Source organism: Diceros bicornis, chromosome 27 (genome assembly GCF_020826845.1).
Source record: "Diceros bicornis minor isolate mBicDic1 chromosome 27, mDicBic1.mat.cur, whole genome shotgun sequence".
NCBI lineage: Eukaryota > Metazoa > Chordata > Mammalia > Perissodactyla > Rhinocerotidae > Diceros > Diceros bicornis.
In genome coordinates, this window is record NC_080766.1 from 41,567,811 (window position 1) to 41,584,583 (window position 16,773).

Consider the following 16,773-nt stretch of genomic DNA (forward strand, 5'->3'; position numbering starts at 1 on the left):
GCAGGAATTACAACTGTTCTCAAGATGCACCAAGTGTGTCAACTACTTGGGACGGGCAATCTGAGCAGAGGGCCAGCAATCGAAAACACAGGTCACAGCACCTTTTCTTTGTCATCATACAAACTGATGGGACATGAAATACACTCAACTTCCCAAAACATTCTTGCTGCCTTTCAGAACCCCACAGGAAAGTCACGGATACCACCTTGAGCTGGGAGGCCACCAGCTTTACACCTTTGGACACCATGACTGGATAAAACTCATAAGGTCCGTGAATCAGCCTTCCACACCCAGAATTCTCCAGAGCAGTTCCCTGTCGGACACAGCAGGGCAGCACCTGGAACGGACAGCACGTCCCACATGTGAGCTGTCCCGGAGGCCGGTCCCCTCCTCACCACGGAGCTTGTGATTCATGTGGTCCCAGGGGTCCAGCTCTGCCAAATTCACACCATCACGTGTGACATAACTTCACGAATTCACAGGCCAAAAATAAATTCTCATGATTTATTAACTGAGAAAAACCAAGACAGATTCACAGAGCGTGGTGGCCACAATGGCTTGATCTAACTTCCTGCTAAGGATACAGCTGTGCATCAGGGATCAGTTAAAAAGATGAAACAATTTCCGTCAGTAAACAGTGAAATATGTGCAGAACAAACTAGAGTCAATGACCCTGTTGGCTGAGTAGTAATTTTTTTTTGTTCTCCAGTTTCTTATATGCAAATTCATAGCAACTGTTTTAAAACAACATGAACCTCTTTTGCCTCAGAAAGTGGCCCAAAACATTAAGACCAAATATTGCTACAGAAAACTCAGGTGTAAATCTGATTTTTATTTAGAGTTCTCACTTATAACAAGAAGTATTATTATGCGTCTGTGTATTTAAATGAACAGTGGTAGTACTGCAGGGCCACACAACCTAAATTAGGTTCTTTAAAAACAGTTGGTGCATTCTTACTCCAGGCACAAAAACAATTTCTTTAGTGATTTAAAAGGCCTTTATTCCATAGGGAAGAGGATTAAACGCTAAACGCCAGCAGATGTTTAATCACTTTTGGATTACTTGGTCATTTGCCCTTTATATTCTGCAAAGGCAAAAAGAAACTGTCGGCGATTTTTAAAAAAATATCTTAGGAACCTTGGCACTCTTGATGATTCCATGGATAACTGGACCACTTCTATTTGGAGAACGGAGACAATGTTTTAGAAAATATATCACCCCTAGCCCAAGTTCATTTGATGAAACTATTATGTATAAAGCAGTTAATTATATACATAAATAACATAAAAATAATTATCATAAATTAAAAAGTCCAACAATCTCCCACTATGAATTCACCTGAGAGGTGAGAGCTGGGAGTGTATGAATGAGCTGTGAGTGTGAACGACGTGGACTCTGAGACCCTTCCACACGCTGCATGGTGATGAATTTCCTTAGTTCATGAAGGCATGTATTGCACAAAACACATTCTAGCCCTAGCCTCAGAATCTCGCTATTTCCAATCAAGTGAAGAGCTAAGAAAGCTGCATTCTGCGTAACAAATCATCCTTAGCCTAAGATTATCGTGGCCTCATTTATCCACTACTGCCTCATGGTCAGTATCTCTTCAAGATGGTTTCCCAAATAACACAGAGTCTGGGACGAATAGTCATCAAGGACAAAATAAGGCAAATTTAGCATTTCAATTTGGACAGCGTTAGAAAATATCAGGAGGGTAAAAATCAAACCTTGCTCCCCACGCCTCCTTCTGTTTCCCTGGCTGGGCAGCAGGAGGCCGGCTCTGGCTGCGGGTTCCACGGCAGGCAGGAGCCTTGCCCGCTATGAGCCTCACCCACTGTCTCTGAAACGGGTGCGCACATATGAGAGCACGTGCCCCAGGGAGGCAGAGCTCGCTGTTCATCGGCACATTCATTTGTTAGGGGCGTAATGCTCCTACTTAGCGGACTAACCTCTTCTGCTGTCACCACTGCCTGGAGAGAAATAGCGGTATCTCATATCACAGAAAAACCTTTTCTTTTCCACTGTAAAGAGTCATGCTCGTTCAACATCTTTATAGAAAATTGGTCTTGAAACACATCAACCTTTGGAATTAAAGTTTATACAGAAAGAAGACATGAATTTCTTCCCTGTCCTTCAGTTCAGGGGATTTTGGCTGAGCCTCAGCCATAATAAATATATTTGGATGGCAGAGAATCCTGAGACGGCTCCGAAGGAGCCACCAGAAGGGGCAGCACGAGGCTGCCTTGTTGCACACACCGCGGGCCCCTCTGCATTTGGGCAGTTGTGCGGAACTGAACGTGGACCAACAGTCCTACAGTGCAAACGACTTTAGCACGTTAAAAGAAAATAAAAAAACAACATGGCCACAACAGAGTCCTGAATATATAACATATGAATGAAGTCAAGTTGAAAAAAAAAAAAGAACGATACTGAAAATCGATTCACAGACTATATTACTAAGATGCCTTGGTCAGCGACCTCACGTGACCCCTTGTCTGTGAGGAAGCTGAAGCCCAAGGGAGGGTCAGATGCTGTCACAGAGCATCTTCTCACATGTAGTTTCAGCCCAAAGTCGTGTCACAAATTTAATTTGACTCAAATTCAAAGAAGAGAATAACCGATACTTCAACTTCTACCTGTTCATTTGCAAAAAAAAATCCAGAAGCGAGGAGAAAACCGTGTTTCACCGTAGCATGCTGCCACATCTGAGGACTGTCTATATTTTCATACAACTGAGTTCTAAAGGAAAAATTAAAATGGACACTTATGTCCCTAATAACATACCACTCGCCTCTTACGATTCTGCTTCTCTGTACGTTTTGCTTCCCCAAACCCTGTGTCCATCAGACAAGTTGTGTAGGGGGGGCTGGGCCGTGCCCACGGCCCGTGATGCACTGCCTGCTAAGGCAGAGCTCGGAACCCGCTCACGTCTACACCGGCCTGTCGGGGTCACTTCTGGAGCTAAGCTGACAGACGGTAATGGTCGCTCGGGGACCTGGAGATCATTCTGCAAAAGCTAAGTCAACCTTACTTACATTGCGACGTGTGATTTTTTTGTTTGTTGGGTATCCAGCAAACAAATCTCAAAAACGCAAAGGGGAACCTGTGCGTAGCTGTCCTTCGAGTTCTCGCGATGCACTCAGTAGCTGTACATCTGGGGCTGCTGCTCAGCCGGCACCTGGGGCTGGGCGGCCGTCGGCTGCGGGGCCTGTGGCGGCGGGGGCGGCAGCACGTCTGTCTGGGGCACCGCCCGCCACGTGAGCGGGTGCTGGTCACTGAGCTGGCTCCCCAGGGGCGTGATGGAGTTGACCAGGGTGGTGAGATTGATGAAGTGGGCCACGGACTGCGGGTTGGAGGCCTCTGGCTGGGGGTGGATCTGGACGTCGTTCTGGCGGTTGTGCAGCATGGCAGAGCCACTGACGGTGTCAAAGGTCACAGTCAGGATCGAGTTGTCCAGCTGCAGCTGGCGTTCCGGGGCGGTCAGGTGCCCGACGGCCACCGGCTGGAGACTGGTAAACTGAGTCCCGGCTGCAGTGGTGATGGGGGTCACGGTGATGTTGGTCAGGCCGACCGAGCTCGACGGAGTGGTCACGTTTGGGTCACCCAGCGTCACCACCACCTGGAAGAGTCACACACGGCGTTAAATAATTAATAGTTTCCACAGAACTGAGACCAAAAGAACCTTCCCCTGCTGCACGTTGTGACAGAGGCCATATCCTCACGCTGGGATAACCAGACGCCTGGCCTGAAGGAGGAGAGGCAAAACGTCTTCTGGTGAAAGATGAAACCAAGTTAAGTTTGTCCAGAAGGAGAATTCTAGTGAAAAAGAGAATCAAGATACAGACATAACCACAGAGGCCATTAGCTGGAACTCAGAAACAAATGACTCCACTGGCTGGAAAAGAAACAGAGAAAAGCAATGATGAAAAGACAGAAGCGAGGCCGGCCCCACAGCCTAGTTGTTAAATTTGGTGCACTCCGCTTCGGTGGCCTGGGTTTGGATCCTGGGCACGGACGTACACCACTCGTTGGTGGCGATGCTGTGGCAGTGACCCACATACAAAATAGAGGAAGACTGGCAAAGTTGTTAGCTCAGGGCAAACCTTCCTCAGCACAAAAAAAAAAAATACTGAGGCATATTCTTCATTGTCCATTCCTTCCTCTAAAGTGCCTTGCTGTTGGTACATGAAAACCCCAACGACAAACCTAAAAACGGCGATAAACAAGTTTGCAGTATCAACAGCTAATGAATAAAAAAGAAAGCATTCTCGCCCATGGAGAGGGATGAAAGGCCAGAGAAACGCAGGAATGTTTGCCACCGGGATCCCCATCTCAGAGTCAAGAGAAGTGTGCGGTGTCGGACACACACCGATGAAAGATTTGGGGGCCTCAGAACCAAAGTGATGAAGGTTGAGCAAACTGGAAGATTCCATTGAAGAAGCAGGATCGGCCAGCCACGTGCATCCTTCCTCTCGCCCTCCGGCCCTCTCTGGACGGGTCCTTTGGTGCTCAGGGGCGGGCTCTCCCTGATCGCCGGCAGATGCACGGGGCCCCACTCCCACAAGAAAGGAACACATTTAGGCCATCTGTCATCTCCCAAAACCGGCAACAACCCAAGTCCCAAACAAGGGGAGATGGCCCTCCTTAACTTCCTAGAACGTTATGCTGCTGCCCACAACGCCAAGTGTGATTTCCAGATCTAAACTGGAAAATGCTTAGGGGAAAAGCAGGATGTGTGCTGACTGCAGCCACAGAGCGCCCCCGGACACCAGGCACACTGAACAGGGAATGGAGGGGCACACGCAGGGCCCCCGCACCAGGGCAGCTGCCTCTCGTGGAGGGACTGGGCCCCTGACTCGAGCACAAGAAATAAAGCGACCTGCTGGATGCTCTGCACCGCGGAGTCGGTCTCGTCTCCCACGCCGCCCGTGAACGCGGCCTCCTTCTCCGAGTACTCGCTGAAGGCGGCGTCCTCGGGCCCCGCGGCCCCCGCCTCCTCCTCGGCCTTCTGCTTCCTCTTGTGAGCTCTCCGGGCGGCCTTCCCGTGCTTCCCCTCCGCCAAGTCTTCCTGCTCCAGGCTCAGCTCAGGCTGCAGGGAGAGAAGTCTCAGCCACAGCCTGCTCGATGGGTCCTGTCCCCACGGCAGCCAGAGCACTGTCCTCGAACACACTCCCAGGGCAGCAGGGAGGCTCCTGGGCCACCGAGCTGCCACAGGAAACAGAGTGACCGCAGCTCGTCTGCTTACTTGTACTTCTAAGGATTGGGACAAGTTCCTGTTGGTTTCAGTTTTATTTTGTTTTTTAAGTGAAGGAAATTATTATAAAAATTACACTTTTAAAAGCCATATTTTGGGAGCTGGCCCCGTGGCGTAGCGGTTAAGTGCGCGCTCCACTGCTGGCGGCCCGGGTTCGGATCCCGGGCGCGCACTTATGCACCGCTTGTCAGGCCCACATAAAGTGGAGGATGATGGGCACAGATGTTAGCTCAGAGCTGGTCTTCCTCAGCAAAAACAGGAGGATTGGCATGTGTCAGCTCAGGGCTGATCTTCCTCATAAAAACGAAAAAAAAAAAAGCCATACTTTGTGCTCAAATATAAATATGTCTAAAAATGAATTTGTTTAAGCCACTGTTTCAGGCCTGGTGAGCTCAAATGCTTTCCCATCAGGGTCCCCATCCCCAGGCTGAACCAAATTCACTGTGGAAACAATCTTGGATCAAAATGGGTTTGTCCACAGGACCTGTACGGTCATCTCCTTTGGGACAGCAATTAGGGCACAGCTGTAACGGCAACCTCAGATAGGGTCCTCTGTGAGCTGCTGTGCCGTGGCCAGTCTTCTGACCCACGGCTGGGGTCACTCAGCGTCACAGAGGCCACTGGGCAGCAGTGGCTGGCAAGGCTCTCCACCCTGGTCACCCACCACCCCTTCCAGCCTCCGGTGCCATCCCATGTGACTTGGTCCCACTCAGAGGCAGACAGACCCAGAGGAAGACTGCCAGGGCACAGCCATTGTGGGACTGCCCTCATCAGAGTGGATGTGGTCATGGCTCCCCGGGGTACTGCAGAGAGGCAGGGCACGGGCATTGCCATGCTCACTCAGGACCACCCAGCCACCCAGCACTGCATTCAAAGCACCAATTCAAACCAAAGACGCATAAATGCAATTTTAAATTAAAATGAGAGTGTGACATAGTCTCTTTAAAATAAAAAAAAATTTTATAGAGGTACCGACTAAAAATTCCTTTAAAAAGTAAGTTTATCGGGGCCAGCCCCACGGCGTAGCGGTTAAGTGCGCGCGCTCTGCTGCTGGCGGCCCGGGTTCGGATCCCAGGCGTGCACCGATGCACCGCTTGTCAAGCCATGCTGTGGCAGTGTCCCATATAAAGTGGAGGAAGATGGGCACGGATGTTAGCCCAGGGCCAGTCTTCCTCAGCAAAAAGAGGAGGATTGGCATGGATGTTAGCTCTGGGCTGATCTTCCTCACAAAAAAAAAAAAGTAAGTTTATCTAACATGTTTAAAGTGATTTTGCTTATAACAATCTAATTATGCCAAGCTTTTCTGAAAACTGTCTGCGACAGTTAATTTTAAGTGTCAACTTGGCTGGGCTAGGGTGCCCAGTTGTGTGGTCAGACACCAGTCTAGACGTTGCTGTGAAGGTATTTTTTAGATGAGATCGACATTTAAATCAGTGGACACTGAGTAAAGCAGATTTACTGCTGTGTGTGGGTGGGCCTCATCCAATCAGGTGAAGGCCTTAAGAGAAAAAGACTGAGGTCCCTGGAGGAAGAGGGAATTCTGCCTGCAGACTCGAGCTGCAACATCCACTCTTCCCTGGGTCTCCAGCCTGCCAGCCTGCCCTGCAGATTTTGGACTCGCCTGCCTCCACAGTTATGTGAGCTAATTCCTTAAAATAAATCTCTGGAGAATCTAATATACTATCTATTCTCCAAAATGAGATAACATCGGTATTAAGAAAACCGAAGTTCTAGAAACGTTTACAGAAACTAAAATGCTCTTGGGGAGAAGAGCGACCAAAACAACCAAGAGTGACATGAGCGGGACACACAGGGCGTGGACTCCGGGGGCTCGCCCGAGGGCTGCTCACCACACCTGGCTGAGCCTCTGGGTCCCACTCAGCAGGTGTTTGCTTATCTAGAAGTTCCCAGCTGACATCACGCACCCTGCAGGGCCTGCTCCTGCTCACCTGGACGATGCCGATGGAGGAGGCATCGATGGTGGTGGTCTCCGGTAGGTGGTCCAGGTCATCGATCCTCACGGCCAGGACCTATGAGTGAGCACGGGGCATGAGCTGTGGATGCCGCACTCGAAGGGCAGCCCAGGTTCACGGCAGGCGGGACCCCAACAGCCAACGGGCCTTCAGCAGACTCTGATCCTTCCCTCAGGGACATCCCTGGCGTACCCAACCCAGCTCTGCTCAGGACTGACGGGGAAACCTTGTTTCCAGAACCCCATCCAGGCTGGTCCTTCTCTCATCCCAGGCCGCTCATTTCAAGTTTCTGCTCTATACACGGTGGTGTCTCCCTGCACCTGTCTGTGTGTCATCTCAAGTCCCCACCCCGCCGAGGGTGGAGACTCCATTTCCTCCCCTTTTTGCCCCATACTAATGTGCTTGCAGTAAGTGAATTTTCAGTGAATCTTGTTATTTCAAACCAAGAGCAGATGGGATAAGATACAGGACAGTAAACTCGCAAGGAATCACCAAAAATGAGACATTTGCACCTTAACCACTTTACTTTTTTTTTTTTTTTTTTTTTTTTGAGGAGGACCAGCCCTAAGCTAACATCCAATGCCAATCCTCCTCTTTTTTTGCTGAGGAAGACTGGCCCTGGGCTAACATCCGTGCCCATCTTCCTCTACTTTAAATGGGACGCCACCACAGCATGGCTTAACAAGCAGTGCGTTGGTGCGCGCCTGGGATCCGAACCAGCGAACCCCGGGCCGCCGCAGCAGAGCGTGCGCACTTAACCGCTTGCGCCACCCGGCTGGCCCCACCACTTTACTTTTTAACTTGACACACATCTAGGTACTTTGACTTGTCAATTTTGTGATGACGTGAACCCCCGCCCCTGCGTCCCTCCGTGAGCCACACTGAAGGTCCTCAGCACGCAGACCCTCAGGCCGAAGCGCACTCTTCGTGTGCCCACACGGTCCCCGCCTGACAGTTCAGGGGGTCCTGCCCCTGACTCTCATCCACGAACCCACTCACGCCAGTTGTACTTGTTACTGTGATTCCTTAAGGGAATTCAGTTATGAGGGAGACAACAGGACACGAGTGCAGAGAGGGAACTGAATACCCTAGGGAGGCGTAACAGAGGTGAGCTGCTTAAAAAAAGGGAATTAGCGGTGGAAAAACTATACAAGATCAGAAAAAACTATGAGATTCCGTGTGTAAGAGTTCTTCAAACAGCTGGGCAGCATCTTTACATTTTTGCTCAACTAAAGAAAATAAACGTGGGAAATTATAGACGATATATGGTGGGTGGGGCTCATCTAAGAAAGATGATAGGAAACTGCCCTTTGGATCTATGTTCAAAGACTAGTGCTGGGCCCTCCTCTGAAAGAATGGCCAACGAAGGTGGCGGTGTAGGTTTTAAGTTCACATAAACACTGAGGGTGGCACTGAGGACCCACATGTGACTGTGATGCTGCAAAACTGAGGAAAAGCAGCCAGATGCCACTGACATGTTTTCTACCACTGTCTCTACCACCATCACCTCCACCATCACCACCATCACCTCCACCATCTCCATCACTGTCACTTCCGCCACCATCATTGTTGCCACCACCACCTCCACCATCATCACCAACACTGCCACCACCATCACCACATCACTATCCTCTCCACCATCACTGTCACTTCCACCACCATCACCATCACCACTGCCACCACCACCACCACCACCATCACCAACATTGAGATCATCAGTGTCCTAGTCACACAGTCTGGAAGCAGATGCCACAGAAGAACAGCCATAGAAGTATTCATTGGCTTTACTCTTATTAGGAGATAAGACCATAAATGAAAACTGTTTTTTGTGCTTTAAGTTTTTTCAACATAATATTCATTCGAAGCAGAAAGACCGTACCTTGAAGTTATAAAATAGTATCAATTCTGAAAGATCACGAATATGTGAATAGTTTATGCTTAACAACATGTTAGTCTGCCTCCAATGACCCCACCACCACCAAGGCTGTGCTCAGTACCAACAGGGAGGCTGCGTGGCTCACTGACGCGCACACTCACGCAGCCAGGCCCCACAGCAGAGCCCACCTGAGTCCCTTCCCCGCCTCGTCCTCTGCCCCGTCTCTGCTGTCTGCGGCACCTCCTCCACATCACCTATTCTTCTCTCTAATCACTTTTCCTTCCGTCTACTTCCCTCCCACCCTGGACTGCCTTGTCTAGGAGGGTAGGAACGCACCCCTCTGGCTGGCGCAGTGCGTTCATCACTAGCAGATGCTACCCATGTATTTGTTTGAACCAACACAGAATGAAATGACAGCGAAATGCTCAAAGGAATGGCCCAGAGGGAAAGGCGACAGGCTGGAGAGACAAGAGGGGCTGAGCGGGCGAGGCCAGCAGAGCCCGGCAGCACTGTCTTCTCCCTTTGTCTGCTGGCCTCCCTCCAGTCCGCTGCTCTGCCCGGGTGGGCGTGCTGGAGGGGAGAGGGTGACGGGTCATCACGGCCCCAGGTTCCGAAGCAGAGCGCAGAAAGGCGACCTTGCAGAGTGATCAATTAGGAAGCGATCATGAACCCCGCAAGAGGACTCGCTGCACGAAAGCGTCTGCTGAGCACCTCGCTCTGCACCAGCAAGGCCTCTCTCTCTCCACCAGCAACGCTTATCACATGGCCAGCCTGCAGAAACCGGCCTGCACACCCTTTGTTAACACGTGTAACTACAGAAACCCTCACAGGAACAGAAATGGCTCAAACTTCAGACTCATCATGTGCCGCTGGGCCCCTCTGCAGTGTCTGCTCTGGGCCCTGAGACCCTGGGGACGCTGTGCTGGCTGACACTGGACAGCTGAGTGGACACTGACACTTCAGGCTCCTGCTCCCTGACTTTGTCTTCCTAGGGGAACACACTGGCTGGCCACTAGGGGAAAATGGAAGCAAGTAAGTAGAGCTCAGTTTGGGGGACCCCAGCTTCACATGTCAGACCCCACGGAGGACTGGAGAGATGGTGACCCCCTGCACCGCGGAGGGGACCTGAATGGGCTGCAGAGGAGAACATGGCGAGGTTCTGGAAGGAAAAGATTAAGGCAGATTGTGCTTTTACAACTGCAAAAGTAATTCATGTTCATTAAAGGAAATTATTAAAAATGAAGAAAAATATGAAAATAAGAAATCATCCATAACTTCAACACCGGAAGAAAACCACTCTGCAAGCTTTTCTTCTTTTCTTTTTCCACCTAAATCAATTTATTTTTTATAGGTGAGTGCTGTATACACACGTACAACGTACATGACGTATATTATATATACACGAACAATATACGCACAGTGTATACTGCTTTTTTGCAATGAGCATTTCACAATTTTACTTAGAATTCTCTGTGAACATGTTCGTAGAGTCAAGCACATTGCTAAACTACTGTTAATTTAATTAGGTTCCTCTTGCTGGACATTGAGGGGTCCAAACGACCATTGATCAAGCCCTGGAGAGACCGTCATGCCGCCCTCCAGGAGGACATCCAGCGGCAGAGCACCAGACTCATCAGCCAGCACCGTCATTCTCAATCTAAAACCCTCCGGCTAATTCAGCAGATGAAGGATGGCACCTTCTACTGTTATCGTTTGCATTTCTGGGATTCAGCGAGGTTGAACACTTTTTCCTGTTTTTAATCACGTGTATTTCCTCTCTCATGAACTGTCTCTCCTCGTACACACTGGGCCCCTCCTGTTCTTCTCACTGAATGGTTCAAGTTTATATCTGTTAACGACAGTAATACCTTACACATATTTTTCAGTTTGCCCTTGTTCATTGTTCTGACCTACAGAAGTTCTAAGTGTTACGTGGCTTATATAGTCAAATCGATTGACGTTTTTGTTCGAGACTTCTTTCATTACTTTTACACTGAGAAAGTCTCCCCCTTTCAGTGATCTGTTAGCTATTTACCTGCATTTTCTTCTAGTTTTGTTTTTCAGTTGGGTTCTTTTTAAGGCACATTGAATTATTTAATGCCCCAGACTCACTTTTAGAACAAAATTCCAGGTAAGCCAGGGTCTCCCAGCCTCTACAACTGCTCCCTCTCGGTCCTCAACGCCACCCTGCGATCAACCCCCCAACACTACGTGGAGGCGCCCCGTTCTGCACATTTTATTAGTTACTCCAAAGGGGAGAACGGGGGAGGAGGGCCGGGTTGTACTTCTGTCTTGCTGTAATTCCAGTGAGAATATAATTTATAACCTTTGCAAAAAATATGTTCGAGGCTCTTCTATTCTATTCATTCATTCAGCGCCTCCTATGTGCAGGCACTGCAATTCGGGGGGAAGGTAAGACCCAGGCCATGCCTTGAGGAGTCCCGGGTGTGCAAAGGGAGACAGATCCGCGAGCCAGCGTGGTGGGGTCTCCAAGCAGCAGAAGGACCCCCGCGCCCGCCCCAGGTTTACCTCTGGGTGCTTGCGCCGCATGTGTCTGCTCATGGAGGCCCTGGTGGACACCTTGGTGCCGCACAGCTGGCAGCTCTGCGCCTCGACCTTGTCGTGGGTGAGCTGCACGTGCTTCTGCAGCATGTACTCGGTGACATACTTCTTGTCGCACACGGAGCACGTCCACTGCTTGCCCACTTCCCACACACACAGCGGAGGAAGAGACAAGCACAGGTTACGAGTGGGGTCATTCCACAGCCCACAGGACAGCCAAGGAGGGTGCCCCACCCTTTGCACATGCCGTAGGGGTCGTCTGCCAGGTCAGCCACGGGAACAGCCGCACTGGCCGAGACAACTAAGAGAGTGGCTTCTCCCCACGAAGCACAGAGCCACGTCACTACTCCAATATTTGAAAATTCAAGAATGGATATTTGAAAGTTGTGGTGGGCTGATTTTTAGAGGGCAAGGGGCCACCATTGAGGCAGGACAGCACCAAAAATTCTGACAAAGTCTACCATACAGAATCACAGCCTGGTTGTTCCCATCCTTGCACACACAGATGGCCTCACAGGGACCGTGGCGTGAGGCCTGGAACTTTCCTTCAGGCTGCACCTGCTTACCTGTGTGGATGAGCTTGTGGGTCTCCATCGTGTTTCTCTCACTAAAAGTCTTTCCACACAATTCACACATGAAATCTTTAATCCCTGCAGAAAAAGTCACCCTTAATTTCACGTGTTTCGTAACTGTTTCAATTTAACTACACACAGAAGCTGTCTCGTCCTTGACATGTCTCAGTATTTGTAGAGGCTACAGGAGACAACAGACAGTAGACGTTCATTCCCACACTCAACCAGAAAACTGTGGCTTAAAAATTTACCCTCCCGCAGGTGGCCAGGTCAGGTTCAGGCCAGGGCCCACGGGTTTGCCAGAGTCTCAGTTAGCAGAATCCGACTCAATGAGCTTACTCTCCACAGCTCATGACAAGGGAAGGCAGAGCCATGCTGATGAACCTTTGAGGGTTCATCTTTATCCCAGTCCTGATGTTCAAATCAGTCACTCAGTCTGGGGCGATCAGCCTGCTCGCCTGCAACTGGGTGAGCGAGCATCGAGCCATCAGACTGTGTCACTCCCCAAAGTGACATGAAGGTGGACCCTTAGAACGCCTTTTAAACAAAGGGTTCCCTCAAAATGGAAACAAGGCAAGTGATTGTAAAGATCCACCTAACTTGCTCTGGTATTTATCAAGCCCCGTGTATGCACAGGGCCCTGGGCTCACCATGGCTTGCAGAGGGACAGACAGGGACAGAGGTCATTACACCCCAGTGGCTGGTGTGCAGAGAGCAGAGCTCGGAGAGTTACAGAACCCAGAGGTGACATGTGACCCCGTCCATGGCAGCAAGAAAGCGTCCCAGAAAAGGTGAAGCGAATATTGGATGAGCTTCTCCAGGGAGAGGAGGACAGCCAGTGACATCAGGGCTGGCAGTCCAGGGGGACCCAAAGCAGACCTGCATGGGGGCAGTGAGGGAGGGGGGCGCACAGGTGAGCTGGGCCAGGCAGTGGCAGGACTTAAGTTCACTTTGGGAAGGACACGGAACCAACGTAGAAGCTCCCACTAGAAATGTCATATGCAGACACAACTCCGTCACCTAGCGATAACCTTCCTTCAGTTCTGATGTCTGTCTTAATTCTGTCTCAACACACACACACACACACACACACACATTTATCCTTATATAAATGTTTCATAAAAAATGAACTCATATTGGTTGTACAGGCTTTTTCTCCTAGTGTATCATCATGAACTTCTATGTAAATTAACGTGTACATCTCATCACTTTTAAACAATCCGGTGTTCTTTTTGGTGGATACAGCGCAACTTAGCCGTTGCCCTGCTGATGGACACTTAAGATGTTCCAGTGTTTCCGTCCCGGACAATGACGTGATGCCAGCTTGAGCACACGTCTCTGGGCCCCTGTCTTATCATTTCCGGGGCACAGGTTCCCGCAGAGAAATGGCTGAGTGGGATGAAGGACAGTGAAGACCCCGCAGAATTCGGGGTCTTCACCCCGACACCCCACAGCGAGCGGTGCAGTGACCCGGAATCCTGTGCGCGCGCGCAGCGATGCTGCAGCGGAGCGCGTGCCGGGAGGGGAAGCTTCCTGAGAAACGCAGCCGCTTCCCCGCACCCCGGGATGTTCGCTCGCTCGCTCGGAAACCCGGGGCTTCCCCGGAGCTAAAGAAAGTGAAGAGCGGCTCTCGCCCGCGCCCACGGCGGCGGGAGCACGAAGGCGGGAGCACCGCCGCGCACTCACCCGTGTGGCGCTTGTAGTGCTTGAGCATGTTGACCTTCTGCGCGAACTTGCGGTGGCACTCCTTGCACTCGTACTCCTTGATGCCCTTGTGCAGCTTCATGTGGTGGCGCAGCGCGTGCTTGGTCTTCATGCCTGCGGGCACGGGGCAGTGAGCGCGCCGGCGGCCCCGGCCGCCCGCAGAGCCACCGGGGGCCCGCGCCCCACTCCGCGCCCCGGACCCTGCACGGTGCCCGTGCCCCACCCCGCGTCCTGGACCGTCAACAGTGCCCGCGCCCCACCCCGCGTCCCGGACCCTGCACGGTGCCCGCGCCCCACCCCGCGCCCAGGACCCCGCACGGTGCCCGCGCCCCACCCCGCGCCCCGGACCCCGCACGGTGCCCGCGTCTCACCCGCGCCCCGGACCCTGCACGGTGCCTGCGCCCCACTCCGCGCCCAGGACCCTGCACGGTGCCCGCGCCCCACCCCGCGCCCAGGACCCTGCACGGTGCCCGCGCCCCACCCCGCGCCCAGGACCCTGCACGGTGCCCGCGCCCCACCCCGTGCCCCGGACCCTGTACAGTGCCGGCGCCCCGGACCCTGCCCAGTGCCCGCGCCACACCCCGCGCCCAGGACCCTGCACAGTGCCCGCGCCCCACCCCGCGCCCAGGACCCTGCACAGTGCCCGCGCCCCACTCCGTGCCCCGGACCCTGTACAGTGCCGGCGCCCCGGACCCTGCACAGTGCCCGTGCCCCACCCCACGCCCAGGACCCTGTACAGTGCCGGCGCCCCGGACCCTGCCCAGTGCCCGCGTCCCACCCCGTGCCCCGGACCCTGCACAGTGCCAGCGCCCCGGACCCTGCCCAGTGCCCGCGCCCCACCCCGCGCCCAGGACCCTGCACAGTGCCCGCGTCTCACCTCGCGCCCCAGACCCTGGCCAGTGCCCGTGCCCCACTCCGCGCCCCGGACCGTCAACAGTACCTGCGCCCCACCCCGCGCCCCGGACCCTGCACAGTGCCCGCGTCTCACCCCGCGCCCCGGACCCTGCACAGTGCCCACGCCTCACCCCGCGCCCCGGACCCTCAACAGTGGCGGCACCCCACTCCGCGCCCTGGACCCCGCAAAGCGCCCGCCCCTGACCCCGCGCCCTGGACACCGCTCAGAGTGCTCACGCCCTGGACCCGGCACAGTGCCTGTGCCCCAGACCCAGGGCAGGCACAGGTCTCTGTGAGTGCAGAAGGACGGGGTGTGGGGGCTTGTCAGAGAGGACCCCTCCACTAGCGGTGAGGCGGGCAGTTGTGCCCTCAGAAGCCCTTAGGGATTTACTGTCACATCTAGACAGCTCATCTCATCAGGTGCTGGCCCAGCCCTGGGGTCAGTGCTCACAACAACACAGCTATCAGCAAGTGTCCAAATGTTGCCACTGTGACCCAATCGAAACATCTGGTAGGTGGCCTACAAGTCTCCTGAGGTTTCCTGTTGATCTTGGTGACGTAAAATGTTAACTGAGGTTAGGAATAAGCCCAAGTGACATGATGCTCTGTGGTCTAAGCCGGACTCTCCACCTACCTTTAGATTAATGTAGCAAAGCCAGCCTGTGCCGACACCTCACTGACTCCGGCCAGTGGAGAAGGGACAACCCTGGTCCAGGGTTTGAATTAGTGGCCCAGGGTCTTAGTCCAGGGAGACCCACTAGGGGAGCAATGCTGTGCAGGCAAGGCTGGTGGGGGCAAGGGGCACTGCAGGGCAGGGTGGGCAGCAGCTCATGAGCACTAGGCAGACGCGTCCAGTCCCACAGGCCACAAGCAGACCCAGGCAAGAGCCTGCTCACTGCCACCCAGAACTGACCTGGGGGCCTACACAGGGGGTGGGCACAAAGTCAGACCACCGCTCTTACTGCCTTCACGACAGCAGTGGGAGACCTGCCGTGCCTGAAAAGGGTCCTCTCCTAAGCGGTCGTCAGCCCCCCACGAGGTCACCTAGAAAACCCTCTGTCCAGTTGATGCGAGGTGACCTTCACCCAGCTCATGAGTAACCGCTCCTGAAAACTGGCCGGGCTGAGCCAGCAGGGGAGCAGGAGTCCCTGACATGACCTGTCTTGTCCCCACAGAGAGGTTCCTAGGCCACCGGGTGGGCAGGACATGTGTGGGCCTACCACCGACTTCGGAAGAGTGTTTTTCCCCTAAAAACTTATTTTTAATCTTTTCGATTAAAAAAATCACACACACTCATAGCAAAAAAAAACTACAGTAGATGAGAAGTTAGCACAGAGGACGGGGCTCCAGCAGTCCGGCCCTTCCAGGCCACCTGGGGGCACACTGCTGAGCGCATTCTGGCCCCACACTCGGAGCAGCTTCACACCACCCGGACCCTCCGCTCTCCACCACCTCGGCCAGCCCTATGGTTTGTCACTTGCCTCCACATCAGGCCCAGCCGGTACAAGCCTGCCCGTCATGTTGCTTTCAACGTAAATACAACACATGGCTTGTTCTTGTTGATTAACAGACACCTGAGCCCCTATCACGGGCTGGCACTCTTCCAGGCGCCAGAGGCTGAGCAGTGAGCCAAACAAGGTCCTCAGCTTCACGGGAGGGACAAAGTGTCCCCTGAGAAGGGTGAAGAGAAGCAGGAGAGAGCAGGGAGGGGACGGAGGGAGTGGAGGTGGCTGGGATGCTGGCTCATCAGGGGGGCGTGAGGAGTCCCTCAGATGAGGCATCTGAGAAAGTGACCTGGAAGACGTGTGGGAGAGGCCAAGAGCTACTTGAGGAAACAGCATTCCTGGTGGGAGAAACAGCCAGTACAAAGGCCCTGAGACCAATGTAATCAGTCCCTCCGTGTTTCAAGCTGTTCTCTGACACACACAATACTGCAG

General features: G+C 52.9%; 1 protein-coding gene across 3 annotated transcripts in view; it reads right to left on the reverse strand.

Annotated features, from left to right (window-relative positions):
• Positions 1-974: 974 nt before the first annotated feature.
• Positions 975-16,773, reverse strand: part of PRDM15 (PR/SET domain 15) — a 68,812-nt gene continuing 53,013 nt past the window's right edge. For 2 of the 3 annotated variants that reach the window (XM_058523146.1, XM_058523145.1), the window contains exons 19-24: positions 13,925-14,056; positions 12,233-12,316; positions 11,634-11,809; positions 7,205-7,285; positions 4,881-5,090; positions 975-3,620 (exon numbers count right to left, since the gene is read on the reverse strand). In XM_058523146.1, the coding sequence (XP_058379129.1) occupies positions 3,141-3,620; positions 4,881-5,090; positions 7,205-7,285; positions 11,634-11,809; positions 12,233-12,316; positions 13,925-14,056 (1,163 nt within the window). In that variant the 3' untranslated portion in view covers positions 975-3,140. Of the gene's footprint in view, positions 3,621-4,880; positions 5,091-7,204; positions 7,286-9,332; positions 10,954-11,633; positions 11,810-12,232; positions 12,317-13,924; positions 14,057-16,773 lie in introns of those variants that run through there. The other variant, XM_058523147.1, reaches the window with a different exon arrangement.